Source organism: Panthera onca, chromosome A2, assembly GCF_046562875.1.
Source record: "Panthera onca isolate mPanOnc1 chromosome A2, mPanOnc1 haplotype 2, whole genome shotgun sequence".
NCBI lineage: Eukaryota > Metazoa > Chordata > Mammalia > Carnivora > Felidae > Panthera > Panthera onca.
In genome coordinates, this window is record NC_138340.1 from 12,692,763 (window position 1) to 12,716,723 (window position 23,961).

A 23,961-nucleotide genomic window follows, 5' to 3' on the forward strand; every position below is an offset into this window, starting at 1 on the left:
GCATCCAAGAAGCACTAGGAAGCACCTAATACAGGGATTTAAAAAGGACCTAAGAAGCTGGTCTTCTTTTTATAAGAAGGCTTCGCGATTGTTTTGACAACACAGCTACCCTTTATTTATGCTAATTGCCAGCAAGTTCTGTGCACGGCCTGGGGCGACAGACATAAGTGGTTGCTGCTTGGTTCGGTCTGGAAGGAGAAACTTAGAGCTCTGCGGGGTGGAGAAAAAAAAGTGTGTGGGAGGAGGCCTGGGGTTCATGGTTGCCAACCCTGGACGGGGGTGGGGGGGGTAGTAGGGGTCAGGAGGGTGAGATTCAGGTTGAATTTGACACACCAGGCAGAACCATCAGGCAGCTGAGTGTAGACAAAGGGTAGACTGTCTCGAAGCCAGGAAGGTCTGTGCAGTGCAGTCACAGGGGTCAGATCAGATAGAGGGCTTCAGGGGACCTGAGGGCTGGGAGGGAAATGTCAAGGCCACTTGATGGGAGGGCTCACTCCCCTTAGAGCCACAGAGCAGAGCCCCAGCACCGCCACCTTTGCTCTGTCACATTCTTGGGGATAAAGTTGACAGGGACTTATTTCTAATGGCCGTCCCGAGTTCTGCTTGCTGTTTCCGCCCCTCCCGACCCGGGTCCCCTCCAGTCTTCATCTTGTCGCTTTAAGCTCCAGGTCGGGCCGTCTTCCTTCAACCATTGAGGTCTTTGTGACTCCGGGTGGACAGGCCCCTCATCCTGGTAGTCCCTTCCCTTCAAGGTCCAGCCCTAGCTCCCCTCCCCCCTGCGCAGCAAAACACGCCCCTTCGCCCTTGGGAGGGGAGTGGGCTCATCACTCACCTTGTACTTCCCCAGCCTCTGGTTGAGGACACGCAAGGGTGGAGGCCAAATCGTTGATGGCACGACTGTGCCCCGCTCTCATTCCGTCCACACTCCTACACAAGCCCCATCCCTGGCCAGGGCTCAGGCTGTGTCGTGCGGTGGGACCAGGACAAAAGCGTACAGAGCTATTCTCCAGAGCGAGGGGGCCCAGCGCGGGGCACCCCGGGGTGTTAGCAGGGTGGCAGGCCGCACTCCTGTCTCCTGGTGGTGGCGGTCACGGGCTCAGTCGGCCGGTTAGTTCTCTGTTTCGTGAGTCATCCCTCTGTCTCCTCCACAGCGGGATGCCTGAATGTCACAGCCTGGGGTGCCTCGTTCCTTGGCTAACGACTCATTTTCCCTTTCCCGAAAATCGGCAGAAGGAGCAGCTGAGCACGAAGGGCCGGCCATTCCGAGGCATGTCCGAGGAGGAGGTGTTCACCGAGGTGGCCAATCTCTTCCGGGGCCAGGAGGACCTGCTGTCCGAGTTTGGACAGTTCCTGCCTGAAGCCAAGCGCTCCCTGGTGAGTACAGAGTGCCCACTGTGACCCGGGGGCCACCTTCTTCTCAGCCGGGACCCTGTTTCTCAGGGCAGCCCTGAAGACCAGGCCAGCCTTACCCGCCCCCCTCCCCCCCCCCCCCCCCCCCCCCCCCCCCCCCCCCCCCCCGCCCAGGACACACTGGCTTCCCCCAGAAGGCACACAGCGTTCAGACACCCATGGGCCCCCCGTTCAGGCTCACGTCCACATCCTGCTGGGGCAGGTCCTGCTGTGGAGACCTGCCTGCAACCGGTGCCCTATGGGCATGTGCAGGTGGGGGCGGTCCAAGGCAGCGTGGGGAACGGGGGGCACAGAGGGCGACGAGGGGCTTGGGAGCGGAGGGCAGGCGTGCAGACCGCATCCTCGGCCTTTCCCCCCCTGCCGTGGCCTGAGGCCCGCCGGGCTGCCCTTGCCACATCCTTTTCATTTTATTTTCTGTGAACGTAAGGCTTTTTAAAACTTGAAGTGAAATTCACGTAACGTAAAATACACCATTTTGAAGCATTCGGTTCAGTGGCATTTGGTTCACAGTAGTATTCAACCAGCACTTCTGTCCAGTTCCAGAGCATTTTCATCACCCCGGAGGAGACCCTGGCCCCGGGCGCAGGCACTCCCCGCTCCTCCTCGCCCAGCCCCCGGCACCCGCCAGGCTGCTTTCTGTCCCTGTAGATTGACCTATTCTGGACGTTTCGGGTAAAGGAGATCACATGTCACGTGGTCTTTAGTGTCTGGCTTCCACTCAGCGTGATGTCCCCGAGGTTCATCCACGTCATGACATGCGCCCAGCCCTCGTTCCTCGTTATGGCTGAGTCATACTCCTTTGTGTGGACGGACTGCGTTTGGTTTATCCCTTCCTCCGCCAGTGGACATCTGGGTTGTTTTCTTTTAGGGGATTGTGAGTGATGCTGCTGTGAGCGGGCATGTGCAGGGATTGATTTGAGTCCCCGATATCCGTTCTTTGGGGTCTGTACCAAGGAGTGGAATTGCTGAGTCATACGGCGACTCTATGTTTCACTTTTTAAGGAGCTGCCAGACTGTTCCACAGCAGCTGCACCGCTTTACATTCTCGCCGGCCGAGCACTTCACCTCGTCCCCAGCACTTGGTGGTTTTTGTTTCGTTTTGTTTAAAAATTTTTTTTCTAACATTTATTTATTTTTGAGAGACAGGGCGAAACAGAGCCCGGGCTGGGGAGGGGCAGAGAGAGGGAGACACAGAATCCAAAGCAGGCTCCAGGCTCTGGGATGTCAGGCCAGAGCCCGACGCAGAGCTTGATTCAGCAGGGCTGAATCTGTTTATTAGCTTTATTTTTTACTTAGTTTTAAAAGCTGATTTAGTTTTTGAGAGAGAACATGCAGGTGGGGGAGAGGCAGAGAGAGAGAGAGGGAGAGAGAGGATCCCCAGCAGGCTCCACACTGTCAGCACAGAGCCTGATGCAGGGCTGGAACCCGTGAATCGTGAGATCGTAACCTGCGGTGAAATCAAGAGTGGGATGTTTAACCGACTGAGCTGTTTGTTAGCTTTAATAGTCTTGTGTCTTTACTCGGAATTTTTATATACACGATACCATGGCATCTGCTAATACAGTTTTCCTTCTTTTCCAATTTGGGTGCCTTTTATTTCTTTTTCTTGGCCTAATTGTTGTGTTGAGTAGAAGTGGTGGGAGCAGGCATCCCTGTCTTGGTGCTGACCTTAGACGGAAGGCTTTCCGGCTTTCAACGGAGTGTGCTGGGAGCTTTGGGCTTGTCGTAAATGCCTGTTATCAGATTGAAGAAAGGCTTTTCTATTCCTAGTTTGTTGACTGTTCCGTTTCCTCTTTTTGTTCCCTGCTTTGGACGTTGAGTTGGGGCGCGAGCACACAAGCGTGCCCACTGCTCCCCTTCCCCCCCCCCCCCGCCCCACCTTAGGGCATCACCACCTCTCCAGGGTCCTGCTTCTAAATGAAGATGTGGTGGGGGTGGGGCAGGGCTGGGGGCAGCAGTCTCGAGTCGGGGGCTTGGTGGGATGGGCACAGGAGTCTGGGTTTGGATGCCATCAACATTCTAGGTAGAATCGCATGGCCTCTCAGTGTCCATGAGTGCTGTCTCTAAGTCGGGATACCACCCAGAAACACTTCCTGACTCAAAGTCCCAGAAGCTCTGCTCCTGTCAAGTCGGGAGCAGTAGCCTGTCCTTCCAACCTTCCTGGAGCCTCGGGCGTGCTCAGGGGCTGGAGGGCTGGGTCGGGCCCTGGGAGCACACAGTCTGGGCCGAGACACTGGCTCGGCCTCCACAGGGGCTCAGGAGGGCTTGAGCCAGCCGCGTCACCTCCTGCGCCTCGTTTCCTTGTGTCTCACGTGGGGATGATGGCCTTCCTGCTCAGATGCAGATTGGCAAGCCGTCAAGTGCTTTGCGCTCAGCCCGGGACACACGCGGTACCCCAGAAAGAGCAGCTCTCGTTGTTCAGGGAAGGCGGGCGTAGGACCCAGACGGATTATCCCCCACCCTCTCCCAGCGCCAGCGTCCCCCCAGAGTGTCCGCCCAGGCGCAGGGCCTCCCTCTGCCCCGCCAGGACCGGCCTGTGGGAGGCCCCTGGGGAGTACCTGGGGAGGGCTGAGCAGAGCCCCCTGGGGACAGGGAGCTCCCCTCTCCCAGAGGCTCTCAGCTGAGCCCACCTCCTCGCGTCCCCACCCTCGTGTGCGCTCTCGGCCCTGCGTGTCTCTCTGAGGCGCCACAGCCCACGGCCCTCCTCGGGTGGGCTCCCTTTTCCCACACAAGGCCCCCTGCGGTGCTGCGCGCGCCCTTGTGCTGGTGCGCCTGGGATGCAGCTGTGCGCACTTGGGCCCCAGTAGCTGGGGCTGAGTGGTGCCGCCCGCCGGCTGGCCCTGACCCACCCCCTCCTGTGGCACACTCGGTGGGCTGTCGGACTGTCGTGCTTTCGGATCGGGATCTCGCACCTGGGCTCCGGCCTGTGTGGTGGCAGCTCTCGCCCCAGGCCCTGCCCTCGCTAGGGGCAGCCCATCCTCGGGGCAGAGGCGCCTGGCCGAGTCCCAGGCCCGCTTTCGCGGTCCTGGCAGAGATCAGGGGGCCAGGGACGTCCCCTTTCTCAAGAGCGCCCTGCCTGGACAGGAGCTGGAGGTGCAGCACTGGGGGAGGGACCCTAGCAGGTCCTTGGGGCTGCGAGCCCTGCCTCTGCAGGAAGTTGGGAAAGCCGGCGCGGAGCCCCCCTCTGCTAGAGTTGTGGGGGTGGGGTGCACAGCAGACACGTGATGACTCACAAACAGGCGGTCCGAACTCTGCAGGCCTGCAGCAGACCCAGCCTTACTTTTCCCCTTGAGGTTTCAGTCTTGGTGCTGGGTCCTCAGTGCTGCGTGGGGCCGGCCTAGCCTTGTTCTCCGATTGCCATGGCCGCGCGCCCCCTGCTGGGCACCGCTGAGCATTTGTGAAGCTGGACGCTGACAAAGCCCGCCCTGGAAGAGTCAGCATCTCCCTCCCCAAAAGCACCTGCCCACACAGTTTCTTTAAATAGCATCTGTTATCAATTCAGCAGAGGGTTTTTTTGTGTTTATTGATCAGAGCGTCTTGTACATTTTAACAGATTGAATGAACTTTTTTTAAACTATTAAAAGCACCCACATACAATCTGTTGTATAATTTGATCTTTTATTCACCATCCTTTATGTTAGTTTTTGAATTTCCATTAAGACTGCAGGAAAAAGAAACCAAAGATGAAATTCGATATTGTGCTAATTAAATGTGACCAATTGGCCTAAGAGGGGTCAACAAACTTTTTTTTTTTAATGTTTGTTTATTTTGAGAGAGAGAAAGCAGGAGCAGAGGAGGGGCAGAGAGAGAGGGGGGGAGAGAGAAAAACTCCCAAGCAGGCTCCGTGCTGTCAGCACAGAGCCCAACGTGGGGCTCGATCCCACAAACCCTGAGATCATGACCTGAGAGTCCGGTGCTTAACCCACTGAGCCACCCAGGTGCCCCAACAAACGTTTTATGAAGAGCCAGATAGTAAGTGTCTTAGGCTTTGCAGGCCAGTGGGTCTCTGTCGCAAAGACTCGGCTCTGTCATTATGGCTGGAAAGCAGCTTTGGATGCTCTGTAAACCAGTGGGCGTGGCTATGTGCCAGTAAAACTTTGTTGGCAAAAACAGGTCCAGCATGGGTAATAGGTCAGCCCCTGGCCAAAGTGTCTTTGGGGGTCCGTCCGGCTCACACGTTCGTGGTTGGGCACACATAACTAAAAAGTAAGAACTGTCTGAATGAAGTATTAGAGAAACTCGATAATACTGAGCTTGTCTTCTGGCTGGGGAAGCCTGGCTGGGTGAGCGGTGGGTTTCCCTATCAGGCCCCTGGTCCCACTCGGCACATCACGGCATCACCCGGCCGCCTCCTTTAGGAATCGGTGCTTGCACCTGTTCTGGCATCTACAACAAGAAATAGCGGTTGAAGATGGTTCTTTCGAGTAGCTTTGAATCTCTAGAAAACTGTTCTCCAGAGAAGTGTACTCAATCCCCTAAGGGCCAAGTTTTGCCTGTAATTAAATGATGGGTCTTTAATACGATCGGTATAATTATTATGGTAAAAATCACACGTGTTCATGAGAAAACCAAGCATTAATTAGAACATCAGTGAACTTCCCCTTCCCTGTCTCAGTTTCTAAGTCATTCTCTTCAGAGGTACGTACTCGCAAATGTCTTACATTATCTTTCTAGAAGTTTCCTACACACGTGCAAACGAATGTTTATTCTCTGATAAAAACTAAACATCCGCTTGTTAATTCTGCCCCTACATTTTTTTTTTTTTTTGTTCATGTAAGAATGTACCAGGTACACCTGTCCCCAGCAGGGACACAGAGGACACGGACACAGAGTTCACTGGTATCTGATAGTTCCTGGCTATTTTGTTTGGCTACATCACACCTTGCTCACCCAGCCCACACTTCGGGCCAAGAGTACTCCTCCCTTCAGGTCGTGTCTCCACGTCCCAGGTTCGGTGGCGGGGCGGGACCTGGGACGTGGTGGGGTGACTGCGGGGTGCCTCTCTGGCCCAGCACGCATCTTGCAGAAAACCTTGCGGCCTGTCTGCCTCCTCACCGTCTGCTCCGCTCTCCGCCACGTGCACATAGATGCAAATCCTGAACCGTTCTTCCGGAACTATTTTTCGTAAATATGGCCGACACCCTGTAGACACCCCACTTGTGAGGAGCATCCCTGTCTATGAAGCGTAGGACCTGGGAGGACCGGTGACGAGCCCCTGGCTGCGCGCTGACTCTCCTCAAGACGTGTTTTCTCACTCGTAGAGAAGAATACAGACTCGGCTGGAAGCCCCTGCCCCCCGCATCCCTCCCCCGCAGGTGCCCTGGTAGCCGCTAGCTGCTTCCTCTTACTGCCGAGGCTGGTGCGTGCCAGTGTCCCCGCCTGAAATGCTCTTCCTTTCTATGGGGCACTCAGACATGCAGTCACATCCCCCTTGTCAGTGGTCTGTTGGGTGCGCCCAACTCTGGTGTCTCCCTGCTGTGCCCTCCTGCACCTGTCAGGACCCTCATCCATCCTGGCCTTTCCTGCACCTTCACCATGTTAAGATTACGATGATTTGGGTGCACGGTCTCTCCCCTAGTAAACGTGAGCATCTCGAGGCTGGAGTCGTCTTGCCTGCAGACGGGGCCCCTGGCCTGTGGCAGGCGGCATTCACTGGGGCCGTGGGCCGAGCCAAAGGTGGTTCCACGCACTCAGACCCGCCAAGAGCCAGCCCCGAAGGGCCCAGCACTAATCGCCTCCTGTGTTTGTGTTTTTAGTTCACGGGAAATGGACCATGCGAAATGAACAGCGTCCAGAAGAGTGAGCATGAGAAGAATCTGGAACACAGCAAAAAGCGCTCTCGGCCCTCGCTCCTCCGTCCGGTGTCTGCACCAGCCAAGGTAACCGTCAGCTGTGCACACAGGTGACCCACACATGTGGGCACCCGGCAGCCTGGTCCTCAGGAATAGGTGACCTCGGGAGCAATATGCAGAGGCTCCGAGCAGCAGGCCCTGGGAATGGACCCTGGTCTGACTGGAATTCATCAGCTGTGGGACCTTAGGATGTCAGCTCACTCCTAAGGTGGCTGTTTACCTGTTACCCCTGGCTCACAGGATTGGTATGAGGAGTGTTACCTTTTCCGGTGGAAATAGGATGTACTGCTCAGTCTGCTCCTTTTCGCCATAATGGCTCTTTCATAGGCAGGGCCACCTTGTGCGGTTACGCAGGTCGGTCACTGCACAAGAAGCCCGCTGAGAGGTGAGAGAGGCTGAGATCCAGCTCCTGTCGCACTCATTACCTGTGATGGCGATTTTCTAATTCCATCACATTTTGTGCATTTACTAGTTGGGTTTCTACTGTAAGGAAGAGCTTTTTCTTCGTCCCCATTTATCAGGTTACCTATACCAGCATGGACCCTGAGTTATAACCCATGATTTTCATTGTTTATCTTGGCATCTAAACTGTCTCAGATATGGCCAGTGGGGCCCCTTCAAGCTGGCTTCTGTGTCCTCTGGACATATCCCCAGCATTGGGAGATGATTTTGTAGGGTCCGCAACGCCTCAAGAGTGCAGCTAAGTTCTGGTCTAAGTCCAGTTTAGAGACAGAAGTCTTCACAGAGATTTAAAACCCAAGCTTCTTGGGGCATCTGGGTGGCTCAGTCGGTTAAGCGCCCAACTCTTGATTTCGGCTCAGGTCAGGATCTCACGGTTCATGGGTTTGAGCCCCGTGTGGGGCTCCACGTTGACTGCGCAGAGCCCGCTTGGGATTCTCTGTCTGTTCCTTCCCCACATGTGTGCTCTCTCTCAAAATAAATTAAAAACAATTTTTTTTTTTTTTTTTAAACCCGGGCTGATCCAAGAGATTGGATCATCCTGTCCTCTTCCCGTCCCCTTGCCCCCACCATCACAGCCCACGGGACAAAACAGGCAGGGGAGAGGGTTCTGGTACTGTGTCCAGGGGCACGTCTCCCTTGCCGTTCCAATTTTGTGATGCTCCCGCCTCTCGTCGAGAGCCCTAAACTGCCGAGATTTAGATCCCAGATTGTGGGCAGGGCGGTTGTGACCGTCACCCTTCGCCAGGCCACGGAGGCTGAGGTGGGTGGTCCTGAGAATTCCTCCACAGGGGTCCGGGGCAGACCTCCCCCGGCACCTCATGACGGTTGCTGTCGGAGAGCTCAATGTTGCCGATGTGGCAACTCTGACAAAGATGAACGGAGCCTTCACGGCGCGGGATTTCTCTCCACAGAAGAAAATGAAACTCCGAGGTACCAAAGACCTGTCCATCGCTGCCGTGGGCAAGTATGGCACGCTGCAGGAGTTCTCCTTCTTTGACAAGGTGAGCCGTCGAGGCCGGCCTCCCCCAGCTCGGACGTGCAGGATGGGAGCCCCAGGGAAGGGAGCTGGGAGGGTGGGGAGCTGCTGGGGCCGGCCCGGGAGAAGGGGCCGGCACCCAGCTTCCACAGCAGAGGGGGCGTGGGCAGGAGGCAGCAGGGCTCGGAGCCCCAGCAGGCTTGAGGACGCACGTCCGCCCCTCCTGAGCTGTATGGCTTTCCTAAAGCAAGGATGGTCCCGTGGTTCCCCCATCGGGGTCGGTGGCAGGAGCCAGCGAGATGGCCCCGTGCACGCACTGTCCATGCCACGTCATCAGTTGCACGCAGAGCATTGCCCTGCGGCCCGCGGCCGTCACTCGAGAGCATGCCTGTGTTGGTCACTCTGCGCTCACCGAGCGGTGTCTGAGCCGAGCGAGGGGAGGGGTGAGGGTGGGGCCTGGCCCTCCGGGGCCCCCTGACCCCCTCTCCCCGCAGGTTCGTAGGGTGCTGAAGAGCCAGGAGGTCTACGAGAACTTCCTTCGCTGCATCGCACTCTTCAACCAGGAGCTCGTGTCCGGCTCTGAGCTCCTCCAGCTCGTCAGCCCGTTTCTCGGGTGAGTGACGCTTCCCGGGGCTTCCCACGCGGGTGTGTTTCCGGAAACTCCGTCCACCCTGCCGTTGGTCATCACTTTCGAGAAAGAGTGAAGCCTTTTTTTTTTTTTTTTAATTTGGTTTTCAATCGCAAGGGTCATAGAGATCGTAGGTGGAGCTGCAGTCGGAGGAAAGAACACAGGTCCTGGGCGCCGTTCGCCCGTGGCGGCATCTGTGGTCACGTGACAACCAGGATGTTGACTCTCGCCCAGTCCACCCATCTCTTCAGGGTTTCCTGTTTCTAGTGTATGTGCGTGTGCGTGTTGATACAGCTCCGTCACCTGGGAAGCCTCGTGTGTCCGCCGCGGTCAAGATGCGGAGTGGCTTCAGACCCACAGGGGTGCTCGTGTTGACCTCTGATACCCTCACCCGTGTCCCTCCTACACGCCACCCCAGTCTCGGCCCCAACCCCCTGGCAACCCCTAACCTACACTCCACCTGTAGACCTTCCGCAACAGAAGTGTATAAATGGAATTATACCGTAGGTAACTTTCGGGTGATTGGGTTTTCATCACCCAGTGTAAATCCCCTAGAGATTCACTTGCTACGTGCTTTTAAAAACTACCAATCAGAAATTTCGAAGAAGGATGAAAGGGCCACCCGGCATCCCGGCTGTCCAGAGAGAAGCCCTGTTAGCGGGTCAGCGGTCTGCTTCCAGCATCCCCCGCTGCTGCAGGTGTGGGCGGACCCTTGGGGCCGGGGCAGCCGCTGGAGGGCAGAGATGTTCTAGGAGGTGAGTGCATGTGCCCAGTTCGTGCACAGTGTGCTTTCTTGCCTCCTCACCAGCTCTGTCCCATCGGGCGAGTGTCCCAGCCAGTCTGAGCCTGTTCTCCATTTATAGAGGTCCCGCACGGTCTTGGAGCCCTCCAAGTGGGCTGGACGCGTAAGACCTTTGAAGTCGTGTCTGGAGCATGGCGAGCGCACGTGATACGTGACCCACCGTATCTTAGCGCTAAAGATGTCCCCAGGGACCGGTGCCTCCTGAGCCCTTTACTGTGAATTTAAAAAATGTTTTTAATTTTTTTTGAGACGGAGACAGAGCATGAGCAAGGGAGGGGCAGAGAGAGAGAAGGAGACACAGGATCCCAAGCAGGCTCCAGGCTCTGAGCTGTCAGCACAGAGCCCGATGCGGGGCTTGAACTCACGACCAAGAGATCATGACCTGAGCTGAAGTTGGACGCTTAACCAACTGAGCCACCCAGGCGCCCCGAAAAAATGTTTTTAATTTTTAAAAAAGTGTATAAACTTAAAGCACAGATCCAGGAAACCATGTGACGGAGGACTCTATGAGTCATGAATCATTTTTAGGCAAAGCCCCTTGTGCCCACCACCCAGGATACAAGTGGGCCTGGGCCGGCCCCCAGGAGCCCCTCCGTGTGCCATCCCATCATGCTCTCTGCCCCTTCAAAAGCATCACTGGGGAGTGAGCACCTCCCTACGCTACGGATGGCACAGGAACCACCAAGCACACGGCTCAGTCTTGCCCCTTTGTCTGGGTTTGGTCTCCTGATTCGTCCTGCGAGTCCCTCCCCCTTTTGTCCTTACTGTTTCGGTGTTGGCGCCCTCACCCCTTGGGTGGGTTTTGCCACCTGCAACTTCACGGTCCCATCCCCCACGTCCCTCTGTCTATCCGGAGGCGATGGTGTCCGAGTTCTTTTTATGGTTCATTCATTTATTTATATGTTCGCTGGGGGTTGCAAGAGAGAAAATCTCAACAGTATTTCCCACCTTTTGGCGACCCAGGGTAGATGCTTGATTTCTCCCTTTATTGTGGTGTCTGGGTGATGAGTCACATTCTTGTCTCATCGGGACCAGTTAGGGACCAATTCTTTTTTTTTCTTTTTAAGCATCATATGGACTCGCGGACACATTAGATGTGTTTCTGTATATTTTAAAGATGGAGAAGCTGAGGCCCAGAACGAATACCTCTCACTTTCCCCAGAGACCAGCTCCTCAGAGAGAGCTTTGCCGTGGTGACTGATGGGTCTGGGGTGGACCAGCCCAGCAGCTGGCCCTTCATTCATGCTCTGCCCTCTGGTTATGAGCGTGGCCGTTGTTTCCCATAAGTAGCATCATACTGTCAGGCTGGGCTACAGCACCCTTTTTTTTTTTTAATTCAGTATTTCTTGGCCAGTGTCAGCGGTCAGTGTCAGACGTGAGCGTACATGACCATTTTTAGCGACTGCATAATGTTCCCTTATTTGCATGTACTGTGGTTTTCTCAGCAGGGTCTGTAACGGACATTGGTCTCCAGTTTCTTTCTGTAATCGGTGCTGAGATCATGGCTCCGTAGGTTGGGATACCCAAAGGTCAAGTTAGGGTCGTCAGGAGGTGCTTCCTTGGTGATTCTGAGAGAGGGTACCCACGTCAGGGTGACCCGTTTGCTGGGGTTAACTTTCCCAGGCTGGTAAAGCTGTGGTAACACTTTGAAAAACGGCCCAGAGCAGGATGGTGTGGCCACTTACACTGCCTCGGCCATACCGTGCCTGGCTTTTTATATGGACTTGGACTGCCTGCTCACTCCCACGGAAGCGTGTCTGTGAGCTCAGAATCCAGTGCTCTGAGCCTGGTTCCTGGCCGGGAAGTGGGCGCTGTTGTTGGAAAGACGAAGTGCCGTGACGAGTGAGGGGCCCCTGGAGGCCTGTGCGGGGCGGGGAATGCCGCACGTGGCCTTGGCCTGCCCAGCTGGGCGCGTCACCAGCCCCCAGTCCGAAGTGGGCCTCTGCTTCCTACCAGCGGAGCGAGAGTTTCTTTGTTCGCCAAATGGCCAAACCTACTTCCTGCAGTTGTCGGCGGGATTAAGGGAGAAGAATGAAGGAACTCAAAATTTGAGGTACTGAGCAGGTGGGCAGCGTTGGGTCGGGGTCCGCTGTTCCCATGTCCGCGTGCCGAGAGCGGTGTGGGGGCAGCGGGCCTCTCTGACTGCTCGCCTTGATGTGAGGCCCGGCTGGGCGAGCATTCACCTCGACAAGGCCTCTCTTGCGTTGTGAGCCTCGGTGTGGGTTTGCACACCCACAGGCAGCCATGCTCGGGGGCCCAGAGATCTGCCACCTGGTGATGGCACGGCCTTAGTCGGGGCCGGAGTGGGGTGTGCCGGAGTGACCGTTTCCCCTTCCGAGCGTTCGTAGTTTCTGCTTATGCCGACTGCAGCCTCCGTTGTCCTCTGCACTGGTTTTGTGGATGTTTTCCATCCCTGTGTTTCCATTCGCTTGTGTGTTTTCCTTGTGAGCTGAGTTGGCATGGGGTCCTTACAGCTGGGGCACAGTGGACGGCCGTCTCAGGAGAGGAGGGCATGGGTCACGAAGGAAGGAAGCTGCCGGAAGCCAGGATCACCATGCCACCTGTCAAAGTAACTATCCTTTTGGTAGGATTTCATACTCATTTAATCACAGATCCAGGTGATGTTGGGGGCCAGTTGTGTTCAGATCTTCCCATTGCACAGCCATTACGTTACGACTCATGTGAACTTGTCTGCGGAGGGATCCTTTCCTGGGAGGGATCGCCCTAGGGGAGGCTTCTCCCTCAGGGAGGAAGGCTCTGGAGCAGGGGTTGGCGGACTTTTATCTGTCTGGGGCCAAGGGTGGCACTACGGAACTCTGGCATTGTGCAAAAGCAGCCACAGACCATACTAAGCAATGGACACAACGATGTACCAATAAAACTTTATTTGCAAGGACGGGCATGGATAGCTTGCCAATAGTTCACCGACCCCGGGCCTGATGCCCAACCTCTTCCGGTTAAAGACCATCACTGAGGTGCCTGGGTGGCTCAGTGGGATAAGCATCCGACTCTTGATTTTGGCTCAGGTCACGATCTCATGGTTTGTGAGATTGAGCCCCATGTGGGGCTCCGCACTCAGTGTGGAGATTCTCTCCCTCTCTGCCCCTTCCCCCGTGCACGTGCGGGCGTGCTCTCTCTCTCTCTCTCGCTCTCTTTCAAATAAATACAATTTAAAGAACATCACTAGCCCCAGCTTCTGCCAGTCTAAGTTGTCTATTCCAGCATGTTTCAAGGCTCTCCTGTTAGTGGCAGGACCTGGCTGGTGACAAAGGGGTGGGAGGGAGATTTACTCACCATTTGAGGGCATTGCACACATCTGGTGCTTGGTTCCGCCTCTCGCCACTCCTCTCTGACCACCTTCAGCAGGTGTCTACACGAAGCCATTCTGAAATCTCCAGGTCCCTCTCAGAAAGCCCCCCCCCCCCCCCCCCCGGAATCCAACTTACTCTTTGTCTTTATTTCTGAAGGAAATTTCCAGAACTCTTTGCACAGTTCAAGTCCTTCCTGGGGGTAAAGGAGCTGTCATTCGCCCCGCCCATGAGCGACAGATCCGGGGATGGAATCAGCCGGGAAATTGACTACGCGTCTTGCAAACGCATTGGATCCAGCTACCGAGCGCTCCCCAAAACCTACCAGCAGCCCAAGTGCAGTGGGAGGACGGCCATCTGCAAGGAGGTAGTGCCACAGTAACACCCATCACCCCCATGCTTTACAGAAAAGAACTGAGTGTTGACCCCCTAAATACTGAATGATGGATGGTGCTGGGGTGTGGCCAGACAAAATGCCTGCACTGAGAGGATGGTTTCTTCTGCTGGTAGTTTTGGCAGCCGTGGGACAGACGATGCTGGCGTAGGCTTTGGCGTGTTCTTCTGTCGTTTAGACTTAATGTTTCTTTCTGCTGTCAGCCTACTCTGTCCCAGGTTCGCTGTGCTTGGTATGTTCCATTTAGCTTGACCATTGAGTACTTTTTCAGGGTTAGTAGACAAGAGTGTTCCTCTGTTTCCATAATTCAAGAGTGCTTGCTGGATTTCAGGGTATGTAGCCCAGGAGTCAGTAAACTAAAATGCGGCCCATGCCGGTGTTTGTAAATAAAGTTTTGTTGGCACACAGACATGCCCGTTCATTTACATAGCGCCTGTGACTGCCATTAGCAGGACAGAGGCAGAGTTGAATAGTCCTGACAGACGGGATGGCCTGCCAAACCTAAAACGTTTAGTATCTGGCCCTTTACAGAGAACATTTGCCAACCCCTGCAATAGTACGATTTGTTTACTTGACCAAAGTCACGTTTTGTCTTAAACTTACTTTCAAATTAATGTTGCCATTTGTACGATAAAGTGGTTTCCTGTGAAATTAGGATTCCATTTCTCATCTCCATTATCTTTTACCCTGGACGACGTAGTAAACCGTCCTGGCCGCCGAGGCCTGCCGCACTGGGCACACAGCGTTTCCTCTCGGTGCAGGTGCTGAATGACACCTGGGTGTCCTTCCCCTCCTGGTCAGAGGACTCCACTTTCGTCAGTTCCAAGAAGACCCCCTACGAGGAGCAGCTGCACCGCTGTGAGGACGAGCGTTTCGAGGTGTGTGTGCTGGCACCCCTGGGTCCTGGCCGGGGTCAGGGAGGCGCGGGGTGGCGCCTTCCTCCCCAGCTGCGCTTTAGTCTGTCCTCCTCCCTCTCCACCCTGGGAGGCGTCTGTGGTGATCCTCCCCACCCTCCTTCCGAGTAGCAGGGATTCCAGCGCTTTCCAGCAGGGGGCAGCACCTGAAAGTGTCCTTTTTCTGCCCCCTCCGCCTTCCCGCTGGTTAGGAAATGGTACCGTTCCTTTTCATTTTAAATATATGCGTATTTGAATTTAATTAATTAACTCTAATTTTTTTCATTGAAATGCTTGTTGAGATCGTTGTGTATTTACGTGCAGCAAGCGATCCGGGTGCCCTCTTCCCAGTGGTCGCCGCTTGTAAAATCTCTGGCACAGCGTCACAGCCAGGAGGTTGACACTGGCCCACCCGGAGGCCTCATTCCCATCCCCACCGTTGAACTTGTATTTGTGTGTGTGCACACGCGTATGTGGGCACGTGTGTTTAGCTCCGGGTGGAGGTCTCCCCCGTGGAGGTTCCCGTATTCCCGCCACCGCTGAGGTACTCCGCTGCTCCCCCACCGCCGCGATCTGTCGCGCTGCTCTTTATGGCCCTACCCGCCTCCTTCCCCCACCCTGTGCTTGACCCCTGGCAACCCCTGACCTGGCTTCCAGCTCTGGCACTTTTTCCTAAGGGGAATCACCCAGGGTGTGACCTTTGGGGACTGGCTCCCCGTCAGCACGTGCCCCGGAGAGTCACGCGGGGGGGCTGCGTACGCAGTGAGTCCTTCCTTTTTATTGCCTGTGATGCCCCCGAAGTGGGTCAGCCCGGGAACTGTTTCCCTCTTCTCACGGGTCCACCCGTGTTCTAGCCGCGGGATGTTCACGCGGTGGTAAGAGGCCCACGAGTCCTGTTCCGTGAGCACCTGGCTCTCACCATTGCCGGGGTCGCGCCCCAGCCACGTGACCCGCTGTGCGTGCTCCAGGCCCCTGGAGCTGCGTCAGCGCTGCCGCTTCCTGGTTTTCGTCATCCTCCCTCAGAGACGTGGAGGTTTATTAGTTCTGTCCAAGCATCGCTTCTGCTGACCCACGCCTGTCCCTGGGGCCCTGCTGTGCTGCCCCCCACACCCTCGACAGCCCACCCCTGCCTTCCTTTCCATAGTTAGATGTCGTCCTGGAGACCAACCTGGCCACGATCCGTGTGTTGGAAAGTGTGCAGAAGAAGCTTTCCCGGATGGCGCCTGAGGACCAGGAGAAGTTCCGGCTGGATGACTGTCTGGGGGGCACGTCGGAGGTGATCCAGCGCCGTGCCATCCACCGTATTTATGGGGACAAGGCTCCAGAGATCATCGAGAGCCTCAAGAAGAACCCTGTCACTGCTGTCCCTGTCGTCCTGAAAAGGTGCCCTCCCGATTCTGGCTGTCCCGCCTGCTCTGCAAGCAGGTTCCCTGGAGCCCATTAGTGCTCTTTGTCCCCAGTGTGATGGGGGGGGGGGGGGGGGAGGAGCGGGGCCCCAGGCTGGCTTACTGTGGTTTCCAGCCTTTTCTTCATTTCCCCGTTCTACTCTTGAGAGAAAAGCACAACTGGGAATAATTGTGTCCTTCTAGAACTTTCCACCATGCACATAATCATCAAAACGAGAAAAGGAGCTATTTTAAAGCACAAATAGGATTGTCCTATGGCAGCGCTTGGCTTTTACATGCTAGTACATTTTGGAAAACTTTCTGACCTGGTGAACAGGTATTAATTAAATGGCTGCCCTTGGCCAGATGCTGTGCTCAGCCCTGGGGTTGCAGAGCTGAGCGAGGCTGACAGAGCCCCTTCTCTTGGGGCTTGCAGTCAAGCAAGAGAGCCCAGTAGTTAACCTAGCAACTACCCAGAGCGTGGTCAGGGCCATGGGCCAGGACAGGGAGGAGGTGCTGGGGCAGCGATATTTGAAAAACCATAAAAGCAGCCACATTGCTTCTACAGAGCCCATGCTCCCCACCTTCCTCTTTTGTTCAGCACAGAACCCACTGCCCAGGCCAGGGGCTGGCTGTCCCGAGTTAGGAATGCACCCGGCTAGATCTGTGGGTGGCTGTCAGGCTGCCCGCGCAGGGGTGACGGGTGCGTGCCCCTGGTTGTCCCCATGCTGAGCTCCTCTGACCCCACAGGCTGAAGGCCAAGGAGGAGGAGTGGCGGGAGGCCCAGCAGGGCTTCAACAAGATCTGGCGGGAGCAGTACGAGAAGGCATATCTCAAGTCCCTGGACCATCAGGCCGTGAACTTCAAACAGAATGACACCAAGGCCCTCCGCTCCAAGAGCTTGCTCAATGAGATCGAGAGTGTCTACGACGAGGTGAGGCCCTCTGCCCAGGTCTGAGCCAGCAAGTGGTCCCGGCCCTCCGCTCCCGGCCCTTCCGGTCTCAGGCAGGTGGCTGGGTCTCGGTGCCTCTGTTTCCCCAGCGTCACCCTGGCTTTGTAGGGCTGGAATGGATGCTTCTGTGGCACTCAGCCTAGAGCTAGTCCGGGGGTGGGGTTGGATTGTAGCGGTTCTGCCATTGCTGGCAAAGGGCTCTCCCCTCCCCTCCTTCCCTCCCCTTCCCTCCTTCCTTACCCACTGGGCCTTGCTCGACCTTCCTTCAGGCAAATGGTAACAGCAGCTTTCCTTTCTCTGCTGCCAGCTGTGTGCCAGGCACAGGTAGACCCTAAGAAGGAACGTTCCATAGAATTTGTACAGACTTTATGATGCAGTACCATTATCTTCCTGGTCTTAGCAGTGAGAAAACTGAGACACAAGAGGTGGCCACTTGCCAAAGCCAGCCACAGGAGTCCGGGCCCTAGGGCTCCGCCTCTAGCCGCTGGCCTGTGCCTTTTTGCCAGCTTTGGTACATTCAGGCTCATGGGGCCTGCACCACAGAACTGAGGCAGGGCTGAGCTCCAGGCTTTGAGGATTTAGGCATCAAAAAAACTCGTGCAGGGAGTGAGTGACTTGGTGAGAACCTGTGATCGAAGCCCCTTCTGTCCTGCCTGCCTCCCCTGGGCCACCTTGGCCCTGTAGGGCCCACCTGCAGGTCATCTGGTCTCCTTGCTCTGATCCTTGAGTGGGTCCTTAAGGCCTGAGAACACCACCACCCCCCCCACCCCCCCGCCCCAGCAGGGCCCACGGTTCATCATCAGAATGAGAATTGACGAGGTGACACGTGAGACGAACCTCAGTCACCACAGAGTTCCTTCGCTCTTTCCCTGGGGGCTGAGGGAAAAGGAGCCCAGCGCTCTGTGTGGGACCCGAGGTTGGCCCACCAGCCTGGCAGGCTCCGCATGTGCGGGCCCTTCGTGTGTAGGGAGGTCGGCCCCTCGCTGCATTGTGGCTTAGTAGAGACCAGTTCTGTATTCCACACGTGGAGCTTGCGCTGAGAAAAGGAGTTAAAAAGATTTTCCAGGGCATCTGGGGCACAGATACGAGAGGGGCTCCAAAAGCAGCAGGAGGAAGGAGGTCACATCAGAGCCGGGAGACGGGCTGAGTGTCCGCACCACCCGTGTGCCAGCTCCCAGGACTCCCGCCGGCACGGAGGGAAGGAGAGCTCGGGCTGCTGCACAGTTCAGTGTCACTAAGGGAGCCTGACCTCTGGTGGACACATGGGGAGCCCACCCCAGAGAGCCACGGTCCTGGCCCTACCCGTTTTCTGTTGGTCACTTGCTCTGTGGTGGTTCAGGGAGCCCCTTCAGTGCTACACCCTGGACTGCTCACCCAGAGGTGAGGATCCGTGCTCACTTTTTCCTTTTTTTTAATTTTTTTTATTTTTTAACATCTTTATTTATTTTTGAGAGAGAGAGTGGGTGTGTGCGCCTGTGGGGGAGGGGCAGAGAGAGAGGGAGACACAGAATCCGAAGCAGGTTCCAGGCTCTGAGCTGTCAGCACAGATCCCGGTGTGGGGCTCGAACCCATGAATCACGCGATCATGACCTGAGCTGGAGTCGGATGCTTAACTGACTGAGCCACTCAAGCACCCCCAGGCTCACTTCTTCTGAGAGCCTGGGTTCATCAGCCTTGGGGCTGGGGCTGGGTGCTACCCAGGAGAGCGCGTCGTTGGGGGCTGACATCGGCAGGCAGCTCGAGGCAGTCTGGACAAAGTGTGACCGTCTTCAGGTTTGCAGGAAGAAAAGTCGTTAGCTGGATAAAGACTGAGGGAAGGAGTGAGCCCAGGGCTTTGGTTTTCCAGGGCAAAAGAGCAGAGGGGCACGTTCAAAGGTCCTGCGCACAGGAGGAGCTCAGCACCCCTGAGCAACGAAAGAGGCTGGGTGGGGTGGGTGCCATAGGACCATGTGCCAGGGATCGGGGTCCTGTCATGAGCAGTGCAGCAAGGCCCAGAGTGATGTGATAGGACTGACCGCACTCCTATAGGTCAAGTCACTCTGGACCCAGAGAGGACAGTGGTTGGAGCGGGCTGCTGAATGGGACGGGGCAGGCAGGAGGTGTGGGCTGCACCCAGACCAGAGCGTGATGCCGTTAGAGCCCGGTGGCCCCGGGTGCCCCGTCTCAGACACCCCAGCTGGTCACTTCCTGCCTGATGGCCCCCTTGTGCCCCAGCACCAGGAGCAGCACTCAGAGGGCCGTAGCGCCCCCTCCAGCGAGCCGCACCTCATCTTCGTGTACGAGGACAGGCAGATCCTCGAGGACGCCGCCGCCCTCATCAGCTACTACGTGAAGCGGCAGCCGGCCATCCAGAAGGAGGACCAGGGCACCATCCACCAGCTGGTGCACCAGTTCGTGCCCAGCCTCTTCTTCTCCCAGCAGCTGGACCTGGGGGCGTCCGAGGACTCCGCCGACGAGGGCCGGGGCAGCCCCCAGGGGCAGAGCGCGGAGCCTGGTGACCGGAAGAAGCCGGCGCCCGGGCCGCAGAGCAGTCCCCCGGAGGAGAAGGGGGCCGCGGGCGAGGCGCCCGCCACCGAGCAGGCGCCACAGCGGCACAAGCCTCTGGACGACGTGTACAGCCTCTTCTTTGCCAACAACAACTGGTACTTCTTCCTGCGCCTGCACCAGACCCTGTGCTCCCGGCTGCTCAAGATCTACCGCCAGGCGCAGAAGCAGCTGCTGGAGTATCGGACGGAGAAGGAGAGGGAGAAGGTGCTGTGTGAGGGCCGCCGGGAGAAGGGCAACGACCCCGCCATGGAGCTGCGGCTGAAGCAGCCAAGTAAGCTCCGGGGTCCCCGGGGTGGCACGCGGGTGCTGGCGGCCACCAGCCGGGTTGGGGGGGGGGGCGGTGGCGCCAGGCGGCCAGTCGGATGCGTCCCGGCACCTTGGGCCGGTGTTAGGGAGCCGGTGGCCGGAGACGAGGGCCCCACGCGTGTCTGGCCCCCGGTGACCGCGGCCCCCGCGCCCCCAGGCGAGGTGGAGCTGGAGGAGTACTACCCCGCCTTCCTGGACATGGTGCGGAGCCTGCTGGAGGGCAGCATCGACCCCACGCAGTACGAGGACACCCTGCGCGAGATGTTCACCATCCACGCCTACGTGGGCTTCACCATGGACAAGCTGGTGCAGAGCATCGCCAGGCAGGTGAGCGGGCGCGGGCAGGCGGCGACAGGGACGGTGCGGCCCCTCCTGGAGAGGCTGCGCGGTCGGCCCAAGGGCAGCAGCACCTCTCCTTTGTAGCTTCAGCGGAGTGGAATTCACGGAACACAAAATGCGGTTCAGTGGCATTCAGTGCGCTCACCGTGTCGTGCGGCCACCGCGTGCCCCTCCCCCGGCCCCTGGCCACCACCAGTCTGCCTTCTGTCCCTGCGGATCTGCCTGCTCTGGGTGTTTCGTGTAAATGGAATCCCACGCCGTGGCCTTTTGTGTCTGGCTTCTCTCAAACTGCGTATGGTGTTTTCCAGGTTCAGCCACGTTGTGATGTGTGTCATTGCTTTGCTCCCTCGTGTGGCTGCCTCCCGTCGTGTGGAGGGACCGTACTCGTCCGTCCACGCATCTGGGGGTGGCCACTTTGCTCGTTGCCACCTTTTGGCGATTGTGAACAGTGCTGTGAACACGGGTGTACAAGGATTCGTTTGACTCCTCGGTGACAGATCTTTTTTTTTTGTTTGTTTATTTTTGAGAGAGAGACAGAGCGTGAGGGGGGAGGGACAGAGAGAGAGGGAGACACAGAATCCGAGGCAGGCTCCAGGCTCCGAGCTGTCAGCACAGAGCCTGACATGGGGCTCAAACTCATGGACCTTGAGATCATGACCTGAGCTGAAGTTGGACACTCAACCGACTGAGCCCCCCGGGTGCCCGACAGACCTTTCTTAAAGGTAATTTGGCAACACGTAAAGAACCATAGGCCAGGGACACCGGCGGGGGCGGGGGCAGCCAGTTAAGTGTCCCACCCTTGGTATCGGCTCAGGTCATGATCTCAGGGTTTGTGGGTTTGAACCTGCCTGGGATTCTGTGTCTCTCCCTCTCTCTGCCCCTCTCCTGCTCATTCTTTCTCTCTCTCAAAATAGATAAACTCTAAAAAAATCAGTTAATTTAAAAAAAAAAAAAATTGTAGCCCACTTCTGGAGGGAGAATATCGGGGACATTTATTAGCATCGCTTATAAGAGCAAAAGTCACCCAGAGCTGAGTGTCACCAAGAGAGAACAGTCATGCTGATAATATGCACAGCAATACCCCAGATGAGTCAGATGTGGTCTTGGGACGCTAGTCCTGCTCAGTTACACCAGAACAGTTGTCGTTCATCCTGACTTTGTTTCCTATTTATCGAGTAAGGCTGTTTGCTGTAAAGCCGCAGAGAAGCCGAGGAAAGTAGCGTCCCAACTCTCCTGCCCAGATACAGTTGCTAGAAACGGCATTTCCTTTCCTGCCAAAGTAGAACACGCACAGAAGCGTGCCCAGATCCCACGCGTGCGGCTCAGTGGGTGGTCACGAACAGCCCCAGCGCTGCCTTCTTTCAGCGCCCCGCCCCCCCCCCCCCCCACCTGCAGGCACCCACGCCCCTGGTTTTGAGCTTTGTGTCTGTGTGCATCTGGCCACACCCCGCCAGTGTGATTCTGTGACATTCCTCGGCCGAGATGCCTGAGCTCCCTTCCGCCTCTGCCTGGGAAGGACGGTGGGAATGAGCCCCTGTTTAGACCCTCGAAGTTGCCATCTGTTCATTTCCACCACTCCCCCCGGCCCGGGGTGGGGCGCAGGCAGGCTGCCCGGGGTGCACGGAGTCCTTCCTGGGGCTCAGGATCGGTGGCCTCTCCACCCTCGCGGGCCAAACGGTGGTGACTGTTGTGGCTTATGTTGCATTTCCCTGAAGGTTCGTGGGGTGGGGCCTTTGCGTCCCTCTGTGGCCGTGCAGACGTCCTGGCTTGAGGGCCCTGTCTGTGCCGTTTGGCCCTTCCCCGTGGAGCCCACCTTTTCCCCCACTGATGAGCGGGGGGCTTTGCGTCTTCTAGGTGGCTGCTGGGACGCATCACCACAGACACCCGTGCTCTGAGACCCTAACTAACCCTTTTGGTTTTGGCCACCTCCCCGTTTCCCTCTGTGTGCCGGGCTGGGTCTTTGTCCTTTCCTGGCTGTCTCTCTGGTCGTGACCTCTGTAGACGCGTGTAGAGGAAGCAAGCACCCAGGGCCCTGTGCACAGCTCCGGGCGACAGGGATGCCAGGGATGTTACAGGGCTGGGTGCGCGTCCCCAGGCTGAGCGTCCCGCCTGCCCCCGGCAGGCCACAGCTCGGGGACAGTAGCCTTGACTTTAGCACCTAGAGGTTGGACCAAACCAGATACTCTGATTAATGTTTGTTTGTTTAATTATCCTTTCCACAAACGTCTCCTGTGGAACTCCTCTCCGTTTTGGTTACCAGCAGCCAACGTTCACTGGGAACTTGTCACGTGACAGGCATCGTGTGAGACTTCAGTGCGTCCACACGGTGTCTTTATTCAACAAAGCAGCATGTGGGGAAGACTCCCGAACCCCGAGCCTGTAGCAGCCTGTCCGGACCGCAGCTGGTGCCCTGAGGCCCCGGCTCACCTGCGCGGTCCGACCTGCCGCCCGGCCGCGTCCCTTACCCACCTTCTCCTAAACCTCAAGGTTTCAAGTGTGTTTATAGCGGTTCAAAGGACTAATTGTGTTTATAGCAGAACGCTCAGGGAGACGTGACTTGCCACTGTGGCACCTTTAATTACCGTCCCCACTCTGGCACCTTTTCTTCTGTGTTTTTTTTCTGTGTGTTTCTCGTGCCCCGGCAGGGCTCGTGGGTCTGGGCCGGGCTGCCCCTGGCCTTCACGCCCAACCTCGTGCGCTTTGCCGGCGTCCTCTCTGGGTGAGGCGGGGGCTGGGGTTCCAGCCGCACCCCTCCCCGCTCCTGGGGGCACGCGCGCCGGGCACCCACTGGCTCTCCCTCCCTGCCAGCTGCACCACCTCGTGAGTGACGACGTCTGCCTGAAGGTGGTGGAGCTCTACCTGAACGAGAAGAAGCGGGGCGCCGCGGGGGGGAACCTGTCCTCCCGCTGTGTCCGTGCCTCCAGGGAGACCAGCTACCAGTGGAAGGCCGAACGGTGCATGGCTGACGAGAACTGCTTCAAGGTGAGGGGCTCACGCGAGGCTGGGGCTGCGAGGAGGGCACCCGCAGCGGGGGAGGACGGGCCGCGTCGCTGCGGCCCGAGAGCCGGGCTGGGCCTGGGCCCTCGCTCGGCCGCCCGCCTGCCTGATCCCACACGCTTCTGCTGTTCGGCCCCTGGAGGCTGCGGGAGGCCATCACCGATGACCTCGCAGGCCTCGTTCTGGGCTCTTCCGTGGCGTCGGGCCGTTCACCCTCCTTCTTCCCCAGGTCATGTTCCTGCAGCGCACAGGGCAGGTGGTCATGACCATCGAGCTTCTGGACACCGAGGAGGCCCAGACGGAGGACCCCGTGGAGGTCCAGGTAAGAGCCGTGGCCCCGTGCTCTGCGCCTCGTACACGCCGCGCCCCCACCTCCACCCCCCGCGAGCCCTGTGCACACGCTGGCCGAGCACAGGCTGCGGAAGGCCCACCCGGAGAAGCCCCACCGTGCGGCCTGAACGCTGTCCTTGGAAGCCTCGGAGGGGATGCTCAGCACACGTGCCGTCGGGAGCCGGTCCTCCCCCGAAACCCTGCTCCTGGCTCTTCCACCTGCTGCAAATACCGTGGCCGGTCCCCCTTGGGCCCGCGGCCCACATGCTCGCTCAGACCCCGTGGCGTGTGACCCTTCACTCCCAAGCACGAGGGCCGGAGAGCTGGATCCCGGTCCCCGACCCGAGGAGAGATCCCCGGGCCCACACTCTGAGCTGCAC

The 23,961-nt window shown here is 57.5% G+C and overlaps 1 protein-coding gene across 4 annotated transcripts in view; it reads left to right on the top strand.

Moving 5' to 3' along the window:
• SIN3B (SIN3 transcription regulator family member B) overlaps positions 1–23,961 on the top strand; it is a 37,613-nt gene that overhangs the window by 10,367 nt on the left and 3,285 nt on the right. Inside the window, exons 5-16 of one of the 4 annotated variants that reach the window (XR_009609567.3) lie at positions 1,231–1,374; positions 7,167–7,289; positions 8,636–8,725; positions 9,195–9,313; positions 13,598–13,805; positions 14,594–14,710; positions 15,870–16,108; positions 16,861–17,044; positions 19,277–19,880; positions 20,073–20,242; positions 20,563–20,976; positions 22,515–23,177. Coding sequence is in view for 2 of the 4 variants with exons in the window: in XM_078443226.2 (XP_078299352.1) it covers positions 1,231–1,374; positions 7,167–7,289; positions 8,636–8,725; positions 9,195–9,313; positions 13,598–13,805; positions 14,594–14,710; positions 15,870–16,108; positions 16,861–17,044; positions 19,277–19,880; positions 20,073–20,242; positions 23,063–23,236; positions 23,481–23,573 (2,265 nt within the window). In the remaining 2 variants the exon portion in view is untranslated. Of the gene's footprint in view, positions 1–1,230; positions 1,375–7,166; positions 7,290–8,635; positions 8,726–9,194; positions 9,314–13,597; positions 13,806–14,593; positions 14,711–15,869; positions 16,109–16,860; positions 17,045–19,276; positions 19,881–20,072; positions 20,243–20,562; positions 23,237–23,480; positions 23,574–23,961 lie in introns of those variants that run through there. The other 3 variants (XR_009609568.3, XM_078443226.2, XM_060630565.3) reach the window with 3 other exon arrangements.